The sequence below is a fragment of the Cygnus olor genome, chromosome 1 (assembly GCF_009769625.2).
Source record: "Cygnus olor isolate bCygOlo1 chromosome 1, bCygOlo1.pri.v2, whole genome shotgun sequence".
In the NCBI taxonomy this organism is placed as follows: domain Eukaryota; kingdom Metazoa; phylum Chordata; class Aves; order Anseriformes; family Anatidae; genus Cygnus; species Cygnus olor.
The window spans coordinates 53,917,359-53,938,112 of record NC_049169.1 but is presented as its reverse complement, the minus strand read 5'-3'; the positions used below and the strand labels follow the sequence as shown (position 1 = coordinate 53,938,112).

General features: G+C 44.6%; 1 protein-coding gene across 1 annotated transcript; it reads left to right on the top strand.

The window, feature by feature from the left end:
* Window positions 1-5,916: 5,916 nt before the first annotated feature.
* Window positions 5,917-16,974, top strand: RBX1 (ring-box 1). Its single transcript, XM_040558596.1, has 5 exons — window positions 5,917-6,071; window positions 7,615-7,693; window positions 13,999-14,069; window positions 15,387-15,472; window positions 16,815-16,974. The coding sequence occupies exons 1-5, from the start codon at window positions 5,994-5,996 to the stop codon at window positions 16,825-16,827; spliced, it is 327 nt and encodes a 108-aa protein (XP_040414530.1). The 5' UTR covers window positions 5,917-5,993; the 3' UTR covers window positions 16,828-16,974.
* Window positions 16,975-20,754: the final 3,780 nt, after the last annotated feature.

Below are 20,754 nucleotides of genomic sequence, written 5' to 3'. Positions count from 1 at the left end.
GATGCAAAAGGTTGTGTTGACCTTTTAAATATATATTTAAATCTGATCAGTGGAGCTTAAATCAATTAGGAACTGATTTTAAGCAAACTCTTAAGGCAAATAAGTGTGTCCACACAGGTTCCTCAGCTGTTCAACGAATTGAAGTGAAATCCAATTTAAATTAAGCTGCTGCAAACAAACCACTGTTGTGTTGTGTGTGAGTCCAAATGTGCCCTCAAAGTTGTTTGAGAACTTTCTCTTTAACTTGAAAGAGAACCCGAGGGAGACGTAGTTAGCTGAGTGCAATCCGCACAGCCTGGGCAGGAATGAAGGGGTGACAAAACACGGCTGTAAAGAGCTTCCAAGCAAACATCCAGTGTTGAGCTGAAAGTTGCATGTCAACCTTTTCCTTACTGTCAAACGGCCATCTGTTTTTTACTCCTCTCTTGGCAGCTCTAACTGCAGTGAACAAGTCTGGTGGCATCAGGACACCACCGCTCACCAGACTCCAGCAGGAGGAGGCTGCCTCCATCCCACAACTAAAAAGATCTGAAGAGAGTTTAAAGGAAATCCTCCCCCAGTACAATCAGCTCATGCTTGCTGGGAACTGGGACACGTGGGATACCCAGCCTTTAGCTTGCCTTCACAGCAGCCCTGGTGTTTTCACAGAGTAGATTATTCCTCTCTCCTAAAACATTGCCAAAGACTTTTGCAGGGCTGCAGAGAAGCCCCCGGATCTTCACACCCCATGTCTACAGGGGAATTGCAGACATTTTGGTCTCGCAGCATGGAAAGGGGAGATGCAAAATGAACTGCACTCTATAATGATTCTTAATGCAGATAAGATGGAATGAAATGTGATTGTGGAAGGGAAAGATTACCTGATAATTTCTGTACACCAATAAACCGCAACCTGTGTTTTGACGATTAAATTTAAAGGTACAGTAAAATACACATGTGCAATAAAAGAGACAGCAAGGGTGAAAGGAGTAAATAGAAAGAAATAGTAAGGCAAACTGAGGGAAAGCTAGTTCAGCATAAGCAACTACCTTAATTATTAATCAGCTAGTGTAAGAATGAGTTTCACTCATGAGCTTCTGGGGGCTATTGGTCCCTCAACCTCCCCCACACAGATAAATTGTCACCTGCTCAATTTTCCCCTGTCCTAAAACTGGACAAGAAGGAGAAACAGTTTTCCTTCCACTCTCCATAATGTTTTAATTATTTGACAGTTTTGCTGCATGAAAGATGAGTTAGAAGAAATATTCCTCAGATTCAGGCTCCTTTCTAACCAAAGGCTGCTATTTGATGGGGTTTTGAAGAATCTTTCTTTGCTAGTCCAACCCCCAGCATGAGAAATGTATGTAAATGTAGGTACTTTGTCCCACTTCATGTGACCGAAGGGGGGTAAGAGAACAGAGCATTGGTTTTATGGCTCCAGGAGTCTGGCACGTGATGGTTTGTATGCACGTGGTGTTGTCAGCCCTCTGGCCTCTTCTTTTCCCAGCTTCCCTGATTCCTCAGAATTACTTACCAGATTCCCATTCAGACCTGTGCAAGCAGTTATCTTGAATAATCACAGATACACAAAAAGAGGGTTATGAGACGTGAGTGAACTTGAATATAAGGATCTTCCATGATAAACTAATGCGTATTTCGATACAATGAGGTAAAGGAGTCATCTCCTTGATAGCTGTAGTAAACTCTCAGCCGATACAGAACTTCCTGTGTGTCTCGTTAAAACCTCCTTGAGGCTCTTGCATCATGTCCTGTCCTTCTTTTTCTTAACTCATATTGAAACAGCAGATAGGTGGGAAAGTATTCCTTGGGCCCAATATGGCTTTTTCCCCTTTCTTTGCAGTAATTGGGGGATACTCTATTATTTTTATTTTTTGAAAAAGGACAAAGAATTAATGGGTGAAGGCAAATGCAAAGCTGTGGCTTGAAGCTTCTCACCTCCACACTGACCCTGTGGAGGTAGCTCCCAGACCACCCTTGCTGATAATATTTTTCTCTGATTTTAGTGCTTATTCCCTTTCTGTGGCTGTGCCATATTCAAGACTGTCGGGAGTAGTTGTAGATAAGAATATCTGTAAACAGTGTTTCAGTGTCTCCCACACACCAGTCTGGAACTGCCTCTCCTCATGTTACTGAGTGTTCATGGATTTCCCAAATCAGTAGGAGTTCATTGATTTATATGTAGGCAAGCTTGTGTTACTACTTTGGCTGCTCCTGTGGTTTTTCCTGGCTACTATTAATTAGTGTGCTAGATTTTACATTGTTGCTTACTTGCAGTAGTAGATGCACATAACTACTTGAATTGAGCTATCAAAACATTCTCTCTCTCTCTTCTCCTTTTTTTTTTTTTCTTTAATCCTCACTAAATGGATAAAAGGTGCTTTGAAAACTTTTCCTCAGCAACAAGGGACATCCAGACTGTGACCCGGTGCTCAAATCATCAAATCATCTAGATTGGAAAAGACCCATAAGATCACCAAAACCAACCATCACCCAACACGACCAAGTCTACCACTAAAACACGTCCCTAGGTGCCACATCCATGTGTCTCCTTAATTCCTCCACGGATGGTGACTCCACCACTTCCCTGGGCAGCCCATTCCAGTGCTTAACCACCCCTTCCTGAAAATTCTTCCCAACACCTAATCTAAACCTTTCCTGAGGATGGAGAGCATCAAGGGGTGGGAGGAATGGGTCCAAAACCTTTCTTTGGAATCTGCTCAACATCCTCACTGTCATGCACTGGGACCCTTCTGTCCAGGTGATGTTTCTCTGCAGCGGTTGATGGTCAGGCATGGGGTGGGGCTGAGAAGCCCACCATATGGGGACAGTGTTATTTGCTGAGCCTAGAATCATGCTCCCTGCTGCTCTTTTTCATGTGTGGGGAAAGGCTGTTTGCAGTAAATTGGGCACAGTCATTAAGTACTATGGCTTTTGCAAGCATCTGGTAGCCTGCAGGCTGGTTTTGAGTCATGACGGTTGGATGTTATTTTATCTGCAAGTTTTCAAGCAGCTTGAGGTGAAACACCATGAGAAAGGAAGAGCAGCAATTAGTCACCATCCCATGAAAGGCTGCAACCTGCTCCTTTCTCTAAATCTCATCTGTTCTTCTTAGCTGGATTACTGGGGGTAGGAGGCTCCATTTCTCTCCTGAGGTTTTAGTAATGGATTGCAAAGCCAGTGGTACTACATGGGGGTATAACATGACCATCACCTGGAAAACATGCGCAGAGGCAGGGGGTTTGGGTTTATGCAGAAACCAACCATAGTCTGGTCCAAAAATCTATCGGATATATTGCTTAATCTACCCCCTGTCTCTGTTCTTTGAATTCAGCTTTATTATACCAGGCACTCTGGATTAGCTGGTGATGCTACAGAGCCTTGGTGGGAGGTTGTTTGCTTACCTCATGAACTTCGAGAAGTTTTGAGGCAACACGGAAAGACTGTAGATTCAGTTTTGTCCCAACCATCATTTGTGAATGCTGTCTGTATGGGCCTCCGCAGAAGCAAATGGTGCTAGAAATCCCAATTTAGTCAAATCAAATGTTTTTAGTGGCATCAGCAACTGGAGGGCAGACAGCCAAGCCCACAGATATTTAAAAAGTAATAAAATGCACTTGATTTTCACTCCTCGGTTTGCAACCACTGAACAGAAACTAGTCTCATATACAAGGTAATTCCTGCTTGATGCTGCTTAGGGCACCATCAAAATCACACCTTAAGCACTGAGAAGGTGAAGGTGAAGCACAGGAATGCGACAGCAAAAGTCTTTTATAAAAGTAAACCTGAGGTTTGTAAGCACTTAGCTTAGGACTACCTCCCTCTATTCCCTGCGCTTTGCTCCTGACAGACTTGGAAGGCCCAGCCCTGCTCTCACGACTGTATGGTAAAGGAAAAGTGTTGCTCTAAAGAGGGTTTAAAAGCATTTAAATTCCCTGCTTTCTCTCAGAACGTTTTCATTCCTGAGGGTGACCTGAGGGCCCCAGAGAGACCCTGTGGCACTGGTGTGCGCACCAAGGCTGACAAAGTGGTAAAGGCTGAGGCAGCGGGGACAGGAGAGCAACAATTTTTGTCAGCGTTTAACTTCTGATTCAGTTAATTTGGGGGGAATTCCTCCCTGTTCTGTGTGGATCTCTCTGCTCTGGTACATCGGAGGGTCAAGTGTTGTTGGTACAGCCCCCAGGCCCCTGCCTGGCACCTGTACAGAGGCAGCTGTGGGAGCCAGGCCTGCAAGCGGCTGCCCCTCACGAGTGGTTCCCCAGCAGTCCATGTGGGAAAACACCAAGTGCACGTGTATGGGGGCATCATTCTGCCAAAAACCCCATGTAGGGAAATGGTGGTGGCTGCAAGGGGGAAAAAAATAAGGGAGAGACAACCACAGGACCTTAAAGGAGAAAGGCAATGACCGAAATAACAGACACTGGGTTTGGAAAGTAATTGCACTGGAGTCCCCAGGCTGTTGGTGCCCTGCCTTTTGGAACAGTTTTTGATGATTGGGAGAGGGAGTTTGTCTCGTTTTAATTGGGATTAACCGTATTCAGAGCAGTTGTCATCTGTCACCTAGTCTGTCAGTCTCCCTGCCTTTTCAGCTTGGCAGTCTCCTCATTTTCCCCTGCATGTCCTGGTGGTTTGAGAAACGATCCATTCTTCAAAGCATCGCCAGTAATTTGGACCAGTGTTGTGTTTCTTTTGCGGCTGATGCTTTTCGAAGCTGCAGCCTGCCTGCAGCAGCTACTGCCACGTCCCTAAAACACAGCCTGGAGAGGGGAAAAACAGGTCTGAGGGGACGCACTTTTCCTAGGAGAAAGACATCACAGGCGGCACTACCATCAGCAGAAAATGGATTATTTCAGGTAGACTAGAGAAGGCGGATCAGACTTTCTTTTTACGAACCGGGGAATGCCATCACTAATTTCATTTTGTGAAGCACACTGGAGGCCTAATCCAGTTCCCATTGTCGGTATTATGTGTACGTATACCTGTATCAGTAAGTATTAATTAAATAAGCAGAGATAAATATATTTCATCATTTTATTCCACATCATTTGATATCTTGTGTTGTTTTTTTTTAAACAAACAAACCCGCAACGTTTTTAGCAAGACCTGAGATCTGCGCTGCTGCATTATTTTTGTCTGACGAAGACAGAGGATGGTTTTACACAGGACGATGAATCCAGAGCGCCCGGCTGCTGGCTGCACGGCTCTTACCCCCCGGCAGCCATCTCCCCGCGGTGACACGACGATAGTTTTGTATCGCAGCAGTCATCTGGAGCGGGACGAGTGCTGCCAGTCCTCTGGTGTGCACACGCCCTGGTGTGCACTGGGTTAATGGCCAGGATTCCTAGTGAGTTTAGGGGGATGCTGTCATGTATTTAGGGTTGAAATTAATGTTTTTATTAAACAAATAGAATCTCGCAAATCCTATTTCATTAATGGCCAGGGCTCCTAGGGAGTTCAGGGGGGTGTTAACGTGTGTTTGGGGTTGGAACTGATGTTTTTATTAAAAATCTCGCAACGCTGCTTTGAAGAGAGCTGCTTTATTGAGGAACCGCCTTCCCGAGCGCCCCCGGCTCCTTTCAAACCGCCCCAACGCGGGCAAGCGGCGGCGCGACCGCCACCGGCACCCGCCGCCGTCCGTCCCCACCTGCGGGGCGCTGTCCCTTTAAATGCTCGGCCCCGCCCCTCCCCTCCCCCACCGGCTCCTGGCGCGGCCCCGCCCCTCGGGTTGCGCAACCCTGCGCGCGGGGGGGGGAGGGGGCGATGAGGTAACGGCACTGGGGGGGGGGGGAGCTGCCCCGCCCTGCGCGGCGCCTTTAAGAGCCCGGGTCACGTGACCGCAGCTCCCGGCCTGCCCTGGGCGCCGGGCCCCTCCCGCACCTGTTGGGGGCGGGGCTCGTCGGGAGCCCCGCCCCCGCCTCCCGCTTCCCCCCCTCCCGCACCCCCCCCTTTCCGCCGCGCATGCGCACGGGGCGGCACGGCCGTATCACGCATCCAAAATGGCGGCCGCGATGGATGTGGACACCCCCAGCGGCACCAACAGCGGCGCGGGCAAGAAGCGCTTCGAAGTGAAGAAAGTGAGGCCCGGCGCGGCGGGGCGGGGCGGGGCGGGGCGGGGCGCGGCGGGCCGGGGCCGGTCCCGGTCCCGGTCCCGCTGGCAGCGAGCGGGCCGGGGGCGGTTCCTCGCCGCCCTCCCGGAGCCGGCCGCGCGGCCTCACACCGGCGGGGCGGGGCTTGCGGGTGGCTTGGCGTGCGTCCCGGCCAATGGCAGACGAGCGCGGAGGGGGGCTGGCCAATCGGCGGGCGCGGGCCGGTCCTGTCAGGGCCCGGCGGGCCGGGGGCTGCCGCCTGCCCTCAGCCCCGGGCGGGCACCGGCGGCGTCCTCGTCCCGATCCCTGTCAGAGGCGGGGATGCCGCTGGGTCAGGGTGCCCGGGGCCGCGCCCAGCCTGGTTCTCAAACTTGAGTCTTGACATTTCATCGCGTGGAAGCGATAAGGGTGCTGGGAGGTTTATCAACGCTGCCTGGATGGGCAGGTGGAATTCCTGAGAGGAATTCCAACTCCCAGCCTCCGGGCGGAGGAGTCAGAAGGTCGCTACTCACCCGTTTCCTACAAGATCTAGTAGTACCATGATGACTTCTTATATTGGTACTAATATTGACATGGAACCACTTAGCAACGCTAAGGGAAGGAATAGAAACACTGAGATGTAAATGGAACACACTACGAAAGTTATACTGTAGTGCAGTCAATAGAATCATGTACCGAAAAAGTAGGAAGAAACAAAATACCCAGACTACGTAAGTGGTAAATGAAGAGTGTCACGTCTACCAATATACCTTTGGGTTGCTTTGAATATAGAAGGCAAACCCATCTATTTTGTGAATTTACAGAAGACACGATTCTGGATTTTTTTGGGGGGGAGGGAGGAATAAAAAGGCGCTATGTTTTTCTGCATAGCTCGAGTTAAAGATCTCATTCTGAATCAGTTTTCTAAAATTGCCATGGAATTTTTTAGCAAACCCTTCCGCTGAAGTAGCATGGAACAGAGAGATTCCTCTTTTCATTGACATTTTACCTTTGAAAGGTTTATTTGGTAGTGCTTTCAAATTTTTCATTTTTGCAAAAGAGATGGATCAGGAGGCAGTGACGGGCAAAGTAAGAGGTGATTCTGGTTATTGGCCCCAACCGTTACTGGAAGAACTGGTGCAAATAACGGAAATTCCTCGTAACAAAATAGCATCTGAATTGACCTTTCTCCGAAGTACTGTCCTTTCCATCAGAACTGAGGATGTGGCACGAGGCACATCCTTGTCTATACATCTCAAATAGAAATGCAGGTGCTTGTGATTGTTTGACAAAAAATAAAAAGGGGGCGACTAAGGGAGGTATCTGTTTCTGAAGTTGGGTCCGAGAGGTATGTGTGAAGGGAATGTACCACTGCTTTCCAGTAACACTTCTGAAATCATGAGAAAGAATTACTGCGGAGTTACAGGATTTTTTAAAAATATCCCAGCTTTTCCATTTCAGAAATAAATGGGATCTAGAGGAAGAACAAAAACTGTCGTATGCTATAAATTGAGTGAAAATTATGTTTTTCTTTTTTTTCCCCCCTCTCTAGTGGAATGCAGTAGCTCTCTGGGCATGGGACATTGTGGTTGATAACTGTGCCATTTGCAGAAACCATATTATGGATCTATGTAAGTAAACGGTGGGGAAGAGAGCTGACAGTTCTGACGTGTACATGATGCACAGCTGAAATTTCCACTGTTCAGGCTATATTTCAGTAAATCCAGCTTTCAGTTCAGAAATAAGTCTTTGCAGAGCAAATACGAAGCTCTGTTTTATATAACGATGAAGTTCTGTAATCTCTTTTTGTGACCCCTGTCATTGTACTGTTTTTCCCTTACCCTTTCTTCTAAAGAATAGAAAAACTTGGTACTGTATCTGCAGGAGAAATGATGGTGCTGAGTGTATTTTAAATGCAGACAAACAAAAGGAAAGGAAGTGATAATAAAGAGCCAGTAGGAGGTCAAATTATTTAGGGTCGACAGGTATTGCTCACAAAGAGAGGCATTAGAGATTAGGGCTGCGGGTGTTGGAAGAGGTATCAACTTTTTGATGGCAACCATTAGGAATAAATCTTGTGCTGCTTTCTGTGTCCCGACTGGCCAGGAAAGGCTGAGACCAGTGACTTTTTTGACTCCTCATTCTACAAAAGCTCCCTTACAGAAGTTAGTTTGTGTTATACTATAGGGAATTTTCTGACTAGCTAGAAAATTAACTGGTTGTTTACAAACAGGATAATCAAATACCAAAACTGAAGACCAAGTATTGCTTCTACTGATTCGATTTTTTTTTTGATGGTTTACTAAAAAAAAACATGCTTGCTATGTTGGAAAATAAAGCGATAATAGGATTAAAAACAATGTACAAACATTTCTATTGTGAATATACAAAGTCACTGGTTTTAGTCCCGTTAAGGATTGGTAATGAGTACAAAACCAATTATTTTTCCCTCAAAAATTTGGCAGGATATTACTTACACAATAACTGTCCACCTTTTTTTTTTCAGTAGCGAGGGACAAAACACCTTTTAATATACCCCAGATAGAAATTTGTCTGTATTACTAAAGTGCTAGGATTGTTGGACCTCAAAAAGCAAGAGCTACGGTGTCTGAGAAAGGCTAGTCACCATTCCATTGTGATAGCTTTGTTTCTTTTTTTTTTTTTTTTGTAGCCCTTGGAAGTACAGGTAATGGTAACACTGTCAATGAGCCTGTATGAAAACAAACAAACAAACAAAAAAAACAGAAAAGTTTATAGTAACGATTGCTGAGGGATGCACCTGATTTCACATTATAAGTAAACATTAATTACAAAACTACTTTCAGAAGTTTTTGTTGTGTTTTCTTTTATAAAAAAACCGCACACTAACACAGGGCTGAAACTAGGTTAAGCAAGTTGACTTCTTTGTTCTGGGATGGTTGGGTTTGTATTTTGAGCCAGCTACTTCCTATCCATCCCTCAGTTTATTCTTGGTTATTAGAAAGTGAATGATGACACTAAAAACAAGTGATAATAATGATTTTGAAATAACACCAAATTCCTTTGGCATAAAAATGTACTTTTAAAGTACCTCTAAACCGTACCACACTGAAAAGTAGTTGAGGTGGGCACTGACTACAACTTAGTCTCTTGTGTTTATGATTTATTAGAGAGGAGAACATATGACTGACAGGTAAATGAAATTTGAAAGATTAGTTAGAACGTTAGATACATTTATCAAATTTACAAATGTAAAGGGCAAATATATGCAGCCGTGTAATTCAAGATAATACTTCAAAATAAACGGGATATGTTGTAAGATAGCGGATTTCAGTGTGTTTCGTTCTATGAATCTGCCTCAAAATTAATACTGCCTCCTGTGAGAGACCAAATGCAGTCTCATTTTTGTTATTTCTGTTAAATGGCAAGTAGGAAATAAGAGGATGAGGGGAAGATGTAGAGGAGCTGTAAAGAGTGTGGACAGATGTTACTTTCCAGCAGTGAATTTATTCTGTTAGTTCTTAAAAATACATATTTTATATTTATATATATGTATGTATGTATATATATGTATATATATATATCCCCTACCAAAATCGGGGTTGAAAGTGCATAGGTAGGTTATGGAAAAAACAGCAAAGGAAAAGCAGATGGGTAACTTAGGTTTTTTTCTTTTTCCTTTTTTTCCCATCTTTTTTTGAGTTGCTGAAGCATAACGCGTTATTAGTTAGGGTACGAGCAACGTTATGAAAAGCCTGAACTGCAAATGGTGGACCAAAATTGACAGTATACAGAGTAGAAAGGGTGTCTAAATTGGTGTTCCGAGATCAGTGTTGGCTCTGGATTTACTTACTTCCTTGTTACAGGTCATTAATGATGTTAAGCAACGCTTTAATTAGATTTTCAAACATAAGATGTGAAGTGATTGGAAATTGAGGAAAAATTACTAGAATGTACAGGGAAGAACAACACAAGACTCAGTTTGATAAAATGCAGGGTACGAATGCCTCCCTCGCCTAGTGATGAAGAGAAACCTTAAAAGGGCAAACATTAAAAGAGTGATAAGTAACGCCAGCCACGCTAATGGAAGATTGTTAACATTATAAATCCAACATCTAAAAACTAGGATGTAACAATGTTAGGTTTCGTGCAGTCCTTCCAGTGCATGTACATTATGACTTTGTTGTTAGTAACATGGACAAAGGATTCCCCTGACCCTCAATACAGTTTATTTTCAGCACATAGAAGGAACGAGTAGATTTTCAGTGTTTTGGTTTTGTTCTTTTCTGGAAGGACCCCGGTCCTATTTAGATTTTACTTAAGCAGTGCTCCTGATTCCTTCAAAGGTTTACTTTTTGGTGTTATTATTACAGTGTGGCGAGTTGAGTGTTAGGAAACTCTGTGATTGGGTTACCTTCTCACCTGAAATGCGGAATGCAGTCCTGTAAGGTGTCTAGTATGCTTTGAACTGTATGAAATGTGCCATCCAAATAGCGGTCCCTTCCTTTGATAGTAAGATGCAAAGTACGAAATTTGATAGCCCAGTTTCACAAAGATGGACAAATTGGTTAGAATCCAAAGCAGAATCTCAGGATGCTTAACAGGTTAGTTGATTTTGGCTTTCTGAGAAGAAGAACAGAACAGAGCTAAGTATATAAGGTTTGCTAAGTCACGTATATATAGTTTGCTAAGTCATAAGTGAGTGTGGAAAGTGATAGCTGTGTACAAATATTTTGGGAGTGTGATACTAAGAGGAAATGCTGACTGTCATACAAGGGGGCTATAAGTAGAAGGAATCATGACAATATGATAGGAGGAATTTAGTGTGAGCATTTAGAAAAATCTGTAGATAATTCTGAAGAAACTGAGAAAATTGCAACGGGAAAGTTTTGAAAAACATCTGAAGTTTGAAAAACAGAATTGGAGAACTCAGTCAATATTTTGTAAGTAAGAAATGTACAAGTTTACTAGCCTGTTTTTGTTGTTGTTGTTTTTCTGTCTCTGGTTTAAAACAACGTGTGCTGCTAGCCAAGGTATGTGCATTTTGTTCTGTTCTTCCCAATGAGTCAGTCCCTTCAGAGCATCTCTTTGCACCTTGCTTTCTAAAGTTAAAGGGAGCCCATACCGTGGTTGCCCTTGCTCAATGGGAAGCCATTTTGAAGAGCTCTGTCATCAAATTTAGCTGTGCAGTGGGCTGTTGCTGCAGGAGACACGTACTTGACTTCTGATATCTGCCATTGTGGCTACTTAAATCTCGGGGTACTTTGGTTGTATAAACATACAGGAGGTTTCTGCAATAGAAGAATATGGAGAGGGATGGTTCTTACTTGGATGCTAAGTTTCAGAAGTTGCCATTATGCGACGTGCATTGCTATAACTCCCAGTGTTGAAACACTTCCATTGTCTCTTTCACGTTTATTTACAGGTAGCTCGAGTTTTAGCTCCAGATATTCTGCCAAAAGCAAGGCAAAAGAAGAGGAGTTCAGTATTCCTCCAGTACCTGTTGCTGTCTGTCTCATGCCACTTCTTTTGGGTCAGCAGCCAGAAAATAGCTCATCTTTCTTCCGTAGCCAGAATCATCAGCTTTCATTTTCTGATGGAGGCTGTTCATTTGTATTGTTGCATAGTTGATATATTGACCCTTTTTGAAATTAGGCGAGTGGGAGACCAGGAAGTGTTTCAGCTTTAGGGATTTCTTTTTTTGGCAGCCGAAGGTAGTAGTGCCAGCAGTAGTCTCCAGCCTGTTTGATGAGGGAGTTAAATCTGGATGTCTTGTTGGGAGGGCCTTACATCACCATGAGAGAACTCCTCTTCAGCTATTTCTGCAAAAGTTCATCTGTCCTCTTAAGCTTTTCGGGCTGTTATATTTTAGACTGCACTTGCTGGTCAGCAAATGACACTTAAATGAATTCCGGTCCTGCTCCTCTCCTGTACCTAAACCGTCTGTCTTCCCTCTCGTTCACACTCAGAATGTGGAATCCTTTAAAGCCTGGAAAAAAAACATCTGGGTTGTGATCCACAGGGCATAGCTAACAGGTTAGGGCCACGTAGGGAGTAAAAAGGCAAAGCGACATAAGAATGGGCTAGATGGACTTCAGCTCTAATATGCCCAATATCCTGTCTCCAGCAGGGAAAGAGAAGAAACAAAATAAGGGTACCGTGTGCTGCAATATTTTCCTGGGTTTCATAGACTTCTTCAGTTAAAGTTTGCTTGCCAGTTGACTTTTTTTTTGCTTCAAAGGGATTTCCTCTCCTTCTTTCACTCCTCATCTTTTCACCATTTGCTGTTAATGTACAGACTCGTGCCAAATATTTCAAACTAACATTACATGTAGGATAAGCTGTAGGACCATGAGTCTATATTATAGTAACAGTGAGATTTTTGCAGCAAATTGTAAGCAGGTGCACGTTTCACCAAAGTGATTGAGGCTCTTCAAGGTTCTTGAACGTCTTCCATTTTCTTAATCAGATTTAGTTTTATTGCTACATGTGTTGACGGCTTAAGGCATTAAGTCATCAGATTTTTCAGCCATACTTTTCAGCTGAACTGGTTTTGTTCTCTTCTGTGGGCAGGCCAAGGACTGAGCCTGAGCTTTGGACTTTCTGTTCTGTATCATATCTAGATGTAAAACACATAATTAATAGAGGTTCTTTCAAACCATGCTGAACAGTTGTTGCTACTGAGCTTCTTTAGACCTGAGTCTTGCTGTGAGTAATTTCCCGTGACTGAGGTTAACCGATCTCCCTTGCATGTCATGAAAAATTGGCTTTTCTCTTTGTTCATCTCCACAGCTGAAAGAGAGTAGAAACTGGAGGAAGGGATAAATAGGACGGAAAAAATAAAGATCATGTTTTTCAGCTGAACCTGTGGGGCTTGAAAGTTTTTTGAATTCTTAATTTGTGAATCAAATTCCTTTTCCTCAGAGCATGTTTGAGCAAACGAAACACAAACAGCGAATTGGAGCTCATTCAGACATTATCTTTGCCGGGAAAAAAGATCTGCAAAAAAAGAAAGCAACAAGCCCATGTTTCAAATTCTAAGCTGATCGGCTATCAGCACGCCTTTAAACCATTTTGGCTTGACTTTTAAAGGAAGCATCCTCTAGCAGAAAGCTAGATTAAGTCGTTGGTCACAGGTTTGTGCTGGTGACTGTGGAGGAGTTGGAAGTGTCTTTTTATTCTTCTGAAATTTCTTCTTGAGCTGGACCAGAAGTAAATTGTTCAAGCTCTAGAACGGAGAATCAGGTTGTTGGATTTATTTTCCTAGAGCCGTTCTTCCTTCCTCATTCTCTTAGCTGTGCCATCCAACACAAAACATAAAATCTAACCCAAAGCCAAAAGTAGTCTTTATCCTTTTTGGGGTCATCCCATGTCAGCTGTCAGATATGAAAAGGTGAAAATACACATTCTAAACCTTTCTTTTTTCCTGTTATGTTTTTGGTGGTATACTTACCTGTCATAGGAGACAGACAAACCCATCATTACGTGATCAAATTAATTTGTAAATTTAACTAATGGTACCAAGTGTCTGAGAAGATGAATGAATTTATATTCAGAGAAACCTGGATAAGAAATTTAAGTAAACTTTTCTTCAAAGCTCTGCTGCGAGTGATAATCAGAACAGATGCATTAAAACACAAGAGGAAAAAAAATAAAAATATTTATCCTTCAAATTTGGAAAACAGACACATGCCGCTGGTGGATGAGCTAAGTACTGCTGCCATCTGGAACTTTGGAATATTAAAAATGTAGAGGAAGAAGGAAAGTGAGATGAAATATATTTTGATCTAATAATTTTAGGAAAACAGAATGCATGAAACCAACTGCTCCTGACACTTTCTGGTGTAATAAATGCAACAAAACAAAAAGCCTCCCCTGTTGTAATGAAGGAATCTATCAGTTGGTGTTGCACGTACATCTTCTCCTGTATATATGTGTTTAATTTTTGTTTTCACAGGCATAGAATGTCAAGCAAACCAAGCATCAGCTACCTCTGAAGAGTGCACAGTTGCATGGGGCGTCTGCAATGTAAGGGAAACTCTTTGATTGCTGAGCTCGCGTGCAGTGATGTTACCCCCTTTTTTCATGACTTGGGACAAAGCTAGTTCTCTAAAATGTTTCAGATAACCCACTAGAAAAAAAAACACCACACACGCAACTTTTAGCACCATCTGTTTAGTAGTGTGTGTAAAGGAGAGATAAGGGAAAAAAACTAAGTGAGAGTTCGAGAGGTATATGAGGAAGACACAGAAGAGAAGGGAGGAAGGTACACCTTTATATATTCTGGAAGCATAACAGATGTTTAATTTTGTGAAGGATTTTCCTGATCAAGGTCCTGCATAGGGGCTATGCCTTTCAATTTTTTTCTTTCCAGATAATAGGATTACTTGAATGTCACCATGCTTGATTTGTCTTTATGCAGGCTGATTCAAGGAATCCATATGGGGTAATTAGGTGATTTGCTTTCCCTTTTGGAGGCAGACAAAATCGGTCCTAGTGTATAATCTCCAGTTCTTCATTTGTGGCCATATATGCTCCTTTGTACGCGGTCCCACTAGTACGTGAACTCAAACTTGCCTGCCTCTTAGCTAGCCTGGACCCGAGCTCGAAGACATATTTTCCAATAACGGAATAACTGCCTGTTCACCCATCCCATCCTCACTGTGCTGTGGGATCAAGTTACAGTGAGATAATGCTGAAATAGGATTATAAATGTACCAGTTCCATCCGTAAAGGACAAGAACAAATTTTTAATCATATGAGAATATTTTAGTGTCAAAAGGAAGATTTCTGCATGCAAAAGTTACCATGAATGGAACCTTGTTTTTCAGTAGCTACTTGGTGTATGGAAGAGGGTGTCCGTACTAGGCACAGAACAGAGATTTTATTTTTTTCTTTCTAATTTTGCAAGTTCGTTTTTATTCAAGTGTTAGTTTGTCCAGAAGATTGTTGGGAGAGCTTCAGCATGTACACATACATATCGTCCTTGCTACTCGCTGTGAAACCCTCTTTCTTGTCTTTCTGATTGTGCTGCTTATCAGCATCTGCTCTGCCAATTTTAGCAGCTGCTAAACTCTGCGCTCTCTCCTTCATCAGAAGTCAGTTGCTTGCTACTGCACGTACTGTGAAACGGGCTGCCTGCTGCCATTTCACTCATGTTTCATTTCTCTCTGAAAATGCAGACCAGTTCCTTGGTTTTCCCAGTGAGCTGGATGATCTGTCCTCCCCTCCTTTGTCTGCAAACACTTGCTGCTCTTTTCTTACCGCGATGCTTTCTGTGGTAATTTTTACATGGAGGTACGTTAGTGTGTTCTGAAATAATGTGATTTGAATTTTCTCTTCCAGCATGCTTTCCACTTCCACTGCATCTCTCGCTGGCTCAAAACTCGCCAAGTATGTCCGCTGGACAACAGGGAATGGGAGTTCCAAAAGTAGGTATCCTGCAGAGATTTCAAGATGAAAAATCTAATTGCCCTCCTGCTGATAGAAATGAATGATGTCAGATGTGAGGGTAATCTTGCATTTGTGGGTCTGAGGGCATAGTTGCTGTTGGGAAAGGGTTTTTCTCTTTTCCACCTTGATGTATAGTGACCTTCCCTTAGTCCCATGGTGGTGAGGAGCTCTGAAGGAAGCCCAAGTAGCTGTGGGGTACATGGGAGTTGTTAGAAAGTAGTGATTTCTATCGACATTCTTTGTAAAGAATAGAGAGCAGAAGAGAAATGGAATTCACTGACAGTGGAGCCTCGGGTGAATACGATACTGCTGCATGAGCTGTTTGGGTTTAGAAAATGACCTCAATTTAGCTTCTGTTTTGAACCATTTATACCAAAATGCCAGAAGTCTTCTTAAGTCCCTGTGTATTGCGACGATTTGGTTTGTAATTCTAATAGGACCTAAGATTAATACAGCTATTTCCTGGTATCTTGAATGTGGGTGTCCACATAGCCACTGCCACAGCTTTGACCCGTTTATTCATCATTTATACTTTCTTTTTTATTTTGTATTCTTCGTGGGTCTCTTGTTACAGTAAGAATGGGAAACACTGGGTGGTTTTTTGAGGGGTAATTGTGTGTTGGCAGGGGTTAGTAAGTTTGTCACCTGCTTCCTTCTGCGCCGTTTATCTCTTCATCTTTTCTTAACTGTGGATTCACGCTCCTTTTTCTTTCCCCCTTTTTAAAGCATATTAACTCTAACTAGAGTCCAGATTAAAACAAAGCAGAACGTAATATAACTCTTCAGGATTCTCTTTAGGATCTAGTTCACAATTAGCTGTGTCGTTGACAGGACAACTTGAGAACCTGAGTTTTGATATTAAGATGTTTTAACGAAGACTTAGTGAAAACTGAGCCCAAGTTGTCTGGTTAGTGAGTGATGTTGCAGTGCAGCGTTAAGAGGAATGGGGACATGAATAAATATCTTCTTATGGGTGCTCAGTGGTACGTCTGGGGACATTACAGGCTTTGGCCTTGTTTTCACTCGGTATATTTGAAGTGGGATTCAGGGCAAAAGATTAGGGTACAGAAGGTCACTTGCATGTGAAATCCTGGGGAGGCTTGAACAGTCTCTCACCTAACTAGTATCTAGATGGGCTTTTGGGGGAAGTGAAACGTGGAGAGCTTCCTAAGGCTTCTATAGCACAGCGTTTCACCTTCACCTGGTTTACGTGCAAATCATTTTGTGATACAATGAGAATAGTATGTTTAAATCAGTGCTCGTATTAACCTTTTTTTAAAAAACAAACAAACAAAACATTAACATATTGTATATTTGCAGGTACGGACACTAGAGATGGTCGTCACGCTTCTTATATCATCATCCTCAGTTGTTTGTGTCCCTGTGGGTTTGTCTTAGCAACTTGAAAAATCAGTAATGTATGCCATTTAACCTTAATTTCTCCCTGTTGTATACCATTGAATAAAATCTTGCTGGAGCCTCCCGTCTAAGTGTGTCCTCCTTTCATGGGTGGAAAGTCGGTGAATGAGGAAGGAGAATTATCTGTAGACTTCAGCCAGGGAACCCTTAAGCTGGGCAGCTCTTCCTGTCAGCATGCCCAGCTTTTGACTGTGGGTTTGGTCGTACTCCCACGTGATTCAGAACCACGCCTCTGGCCCTCTGAAGTCAGCATCGAGCTCCATCGTGTAGTGCGCTGGGCGCAGGACATGCCTGGCTGAGTAATTTATGCAAATGGCATTTCATGTGGACATGCTTCTTGCGGCTGAGCTGAAATGATGATCTGTGCAGTTAGGGGTTGTGTCGTTACTAGAAATTATTCTCTCTTGCTTCGGCTCTCTAGTTTGACTAAACCAGCTCCCCTACAGAGGAAAAATTCAGTGCCTGTTTGCAGTTCCATCTACTGAGCCTGGGAGATGTTAACTAAACGTTAGATTTTTATTTATTTTTTTATCACTGGTCATAAAGCACTTCTATGTGTCAGGTGCAAGTAAACTTGGGAAATTCACCTGATGGATTGACTGCAGAGCTGCAAATAAGCGGCGTATGAACAAACTCATGCTGGGTTGGCTTTCTACTGGTATTTTCCCAATTCAAGCCAACCCACAGTTCTTACTGGCCAGATGTTGTGACTCTGAAAACTGCATCATGCTTTGTTCGGTATCTGCTGTGCCAACTGGTGTCCTCTTCGCTGCATCAAAATTTGGCTCCTATCTTGACAGCCTCAGCAGATGCCAGGGACTTGAACAAGGTCAAAGGAATCCTTCCTGCTACAAAAGGCTGTGTCCCTTCACGTCCGCAGCGATAGATAATGGTAAATTTCTTGCGTTGGTTATTCACGATGTTACCTTTTCATCAACACATTTTTCTTATTTATTGAGGATGGGAAATCTGATAGCTGATGTTAAACGTTAACGTACTACAGCGATAGGGAATGAAGATCGTCATCGATGGAACCAAAACTTGCAGGTTTTTCAGTAATTGCTGGAGCTTTCTTTAATCTGCAGCAAGCAAATATCGGGATTATTTTACCAGCTGGTGTCAGTGCTCTGAGATGATACGGTTTACTCTTTTTCACCCTGAAGAAGAAAATGGAACAAGAAAAATCAGGAGAGTTTTATCGCTAGACAGCTTATTTACACGGTTCAGTTGGCAGAAAGCTCATTCTGAATTTACAAGGTAGTTTTGGGGGGGGGGGGACAGGAACGGAGCAGAAGAGAGGGGAAAGATGATCTCAATGGTGGTCAAAGCATTCATCCAGGCAGTGGGATAGACGGGTTAAATGCTGTTCCCTGGAATTTGAACTCCCATCTGAATGTCCTGCCCAGACAACTAAAATGTCAGATGTCCCTGTTTATGGCAGTCCGTTTTGTTTACAGCATTGGATTTCTCAGGACCTGGAACCCAGATGCTTGCTGATGGGGGAATTTAATTCCTCAAGAACTTTGTTTTGGGTCCAGCTACGTTGTTCTGGTTTTTTAGTCTCCATATGCCCTGAGCATATTTTTTCGGCTGGGGACAGACACATCAGTGCAGGCGTTTCCCTCTCCTTTCTGGCTTTTCAGCTGCTGAAGGTCAAAGCATCCCCGCCACTGGTTCACCTGTGGTGAAGCTCTGGTCTCTGCGGTGACCAGAGGCAGCTCCAGCACGTGGCCATGTAGTTTTTGGTAGCGTGCGTTAAAGGTTGTGTTTGGGGGGAGATGGAAAAGCTTCAGTGAGCGATCTAAGAGAGCAGCTCTGTGGTACGGGGAGCATAAAGTGAAGGGAAAAGGGATCTATTTTATCCCAAGGCGCAAAGAGCCCTGTTTCTCCAGGGCATGGCTCTTGCTCCGACTCGCATCGCTCTGCGCTGACTTTCCCAGCACAGCCCCATCTCCGCAGGTGGTGGGAGGGGGAAGACCCCCTAGTCCTCGCTGTCCTTTTTCTTTTTTCCCAAAGCAACACTTGCTGCCATTTGCACCTTCCCCTCCTTGAAAGATACAGACAGGCGTCCTGGGGGTGGGAGGAAGAGCCAAGACACGTTTCTGTCTATGCTTGGGGGGAGGAAGGTGTGCAGGGGAAAAGGGTGACCACGTCAGTGCCGTTTGCCCGCTCTGTAAATGGAGAATGTGTCCGAATTGTGAACCCAACATAAAATCAGGAGGGGATGGCGGTTCAAACTGCACAGAGCTGCAGCTGTCCAGCTGATGGAAAAACAAATCGCCCATAGACCTGCAGCAGAACAGACAGCGATTTTGACATTCGGCTGCTTGCCCCAACTTTGCCAGCTGCAGTGCTGAGCAGGCCCTGCGGGGAGGGCTTGGGGCATGCCGCTGTGGCCAGACAGCAGCTTCCTTTCCTGTCCTGTGGGGAGGAGGCAACGAACTTCAGATGCTGCCTGGCATCAGCAGTGCCTGCTGCACCGAATCCCTCGCTGATAATTCATAAAAACGTCAGAATCAGGTGCCGAGACGGTGTATTCCCTGCTAGATACCTGCAGAAGTAGGAGGGGACCAAACGTACGCGAGAGAAGTACATGAGAAGTACGTGAAGACGTGCAGAAGTCCCAGCGGCGTGTACCCCTTATGGAGGAGCTCTGGGAGCTGCTCTGACTGCAGCATGATGGTGGGACCCCAAACACACGTGCGATCGTACGCCATGGGGAGGAGAGGCAGGAGCAGCCCCCTGCATCCGTGTGTGCAGGCAAGCAGGCGCCAGAGTCTGTCTGTCCTCCCCTGTTGGCTCCTTGTGAAGAAGCTAATGGCGTCCTGAAGTATTCTGGGGCCACAAAGTGCTCAGCAAAGCTGGGGCGAAGGTGACCCAAGTAGCACCGGTGTCGTGCAGTGCCCATGTGGGCAGACGGAGCTTCCAGGAGGGGAGCGACCGTGGGGTCTGTGGGGAGATGCGCGCTGCTTTTGAAGAACTCCCACCTCTGGGCACATCAGGGCAGAAAATGGCAATGAAACCACTTCCCTGACTGAGAGCCACTGTGGTTCATTCCCATAGCTAAAAATGAGCAGTCAAGGAGAGTGGGCGAGAAGATAACGTGAAGAGGAGAGAGGCAGAGACCAAGACACTGCTCTCATCAGCGAGTAGATGTCCTGGTGAGCAAAGGCTCTTCCCTGGGAAGGCTGGCACGGCCCCTGCTGCTCTGCGTTGCTCTGGGCACTGGTGCCCCAGGTTTGCTTTCGCCTGGATGAAAGCTGTCTCACCTTGGAGCCCCTCAGGCCATGGCTGGAGAGAAGCAGAGGAGATGGCACTGCTGAGGGTGGTTTCCTACAGCAGGTTCCCAGGGGGGTGGAGGGGATGAGGAGGATGTCTGTGATGAAGCATCCTGTTTCTCCCTGCTTTGCTTACCCCATTATTTCCCTCTCCCCAAAAACAGTGTGGGAAGAGCAGGCTCTTTTCTGCTTTTCCTTTTGCCTTCCCACCACCACACTTTGTGTTACTTCATTTTCTTCCCCTATGCAACGGGTTTTGCAGCGAGCCTCTTTTGCTTTCCATGGCGCATCTTGGGTGCTTCCCCGTGCTGCTCACCACCACGCTGCCCCCATCTTCCACTTTCCCCCTCTCTGATCTGGTTCCCATGTAGGTCCTGAGGAATGCTCGGTGTCCTTCCACCCTCTGCAGCCTGAGGGAGGGTTGGTGGGAAGATTTTTGTCTCGCCTGGGCCAAACTTACAACTGATCCCAGAAGTCAAGCTACAAGTTGCAGGAAGGTCTCTTTGGTGTCTCCACCACTTACCTCCTTCACAAGGGTAGGCTCTCAGCCTGATGTCCCACCT

What these genes read in the sequence shown, in the direction of transcription:
- RBX1 (XM_040558596.1), top strand. Translation starts at nt 5,994, where the DNA reads ATGGCGGCCGCGATGGATGTGGACACCCCCAGCGGCACCAACAGCGGC. An exon ending in AAACCATATTATGGATCTAT is followed by an intron (nt 7,694 to 13,998) that starts GTAAGTAAACGG and finishes TTGTTTTCACAG; the next exon opens with GCATAGAATGTCAAGCAAAC. An exon ending in TTGCATGGGGCGTCTGCAAT is followed by an intron (nt 14,070 to 15,386) that starts GTAAGGGAAACT and finishes TTTCTCTTCCAG; the next exon opens with CATGCTTTCCACTTCCACTG.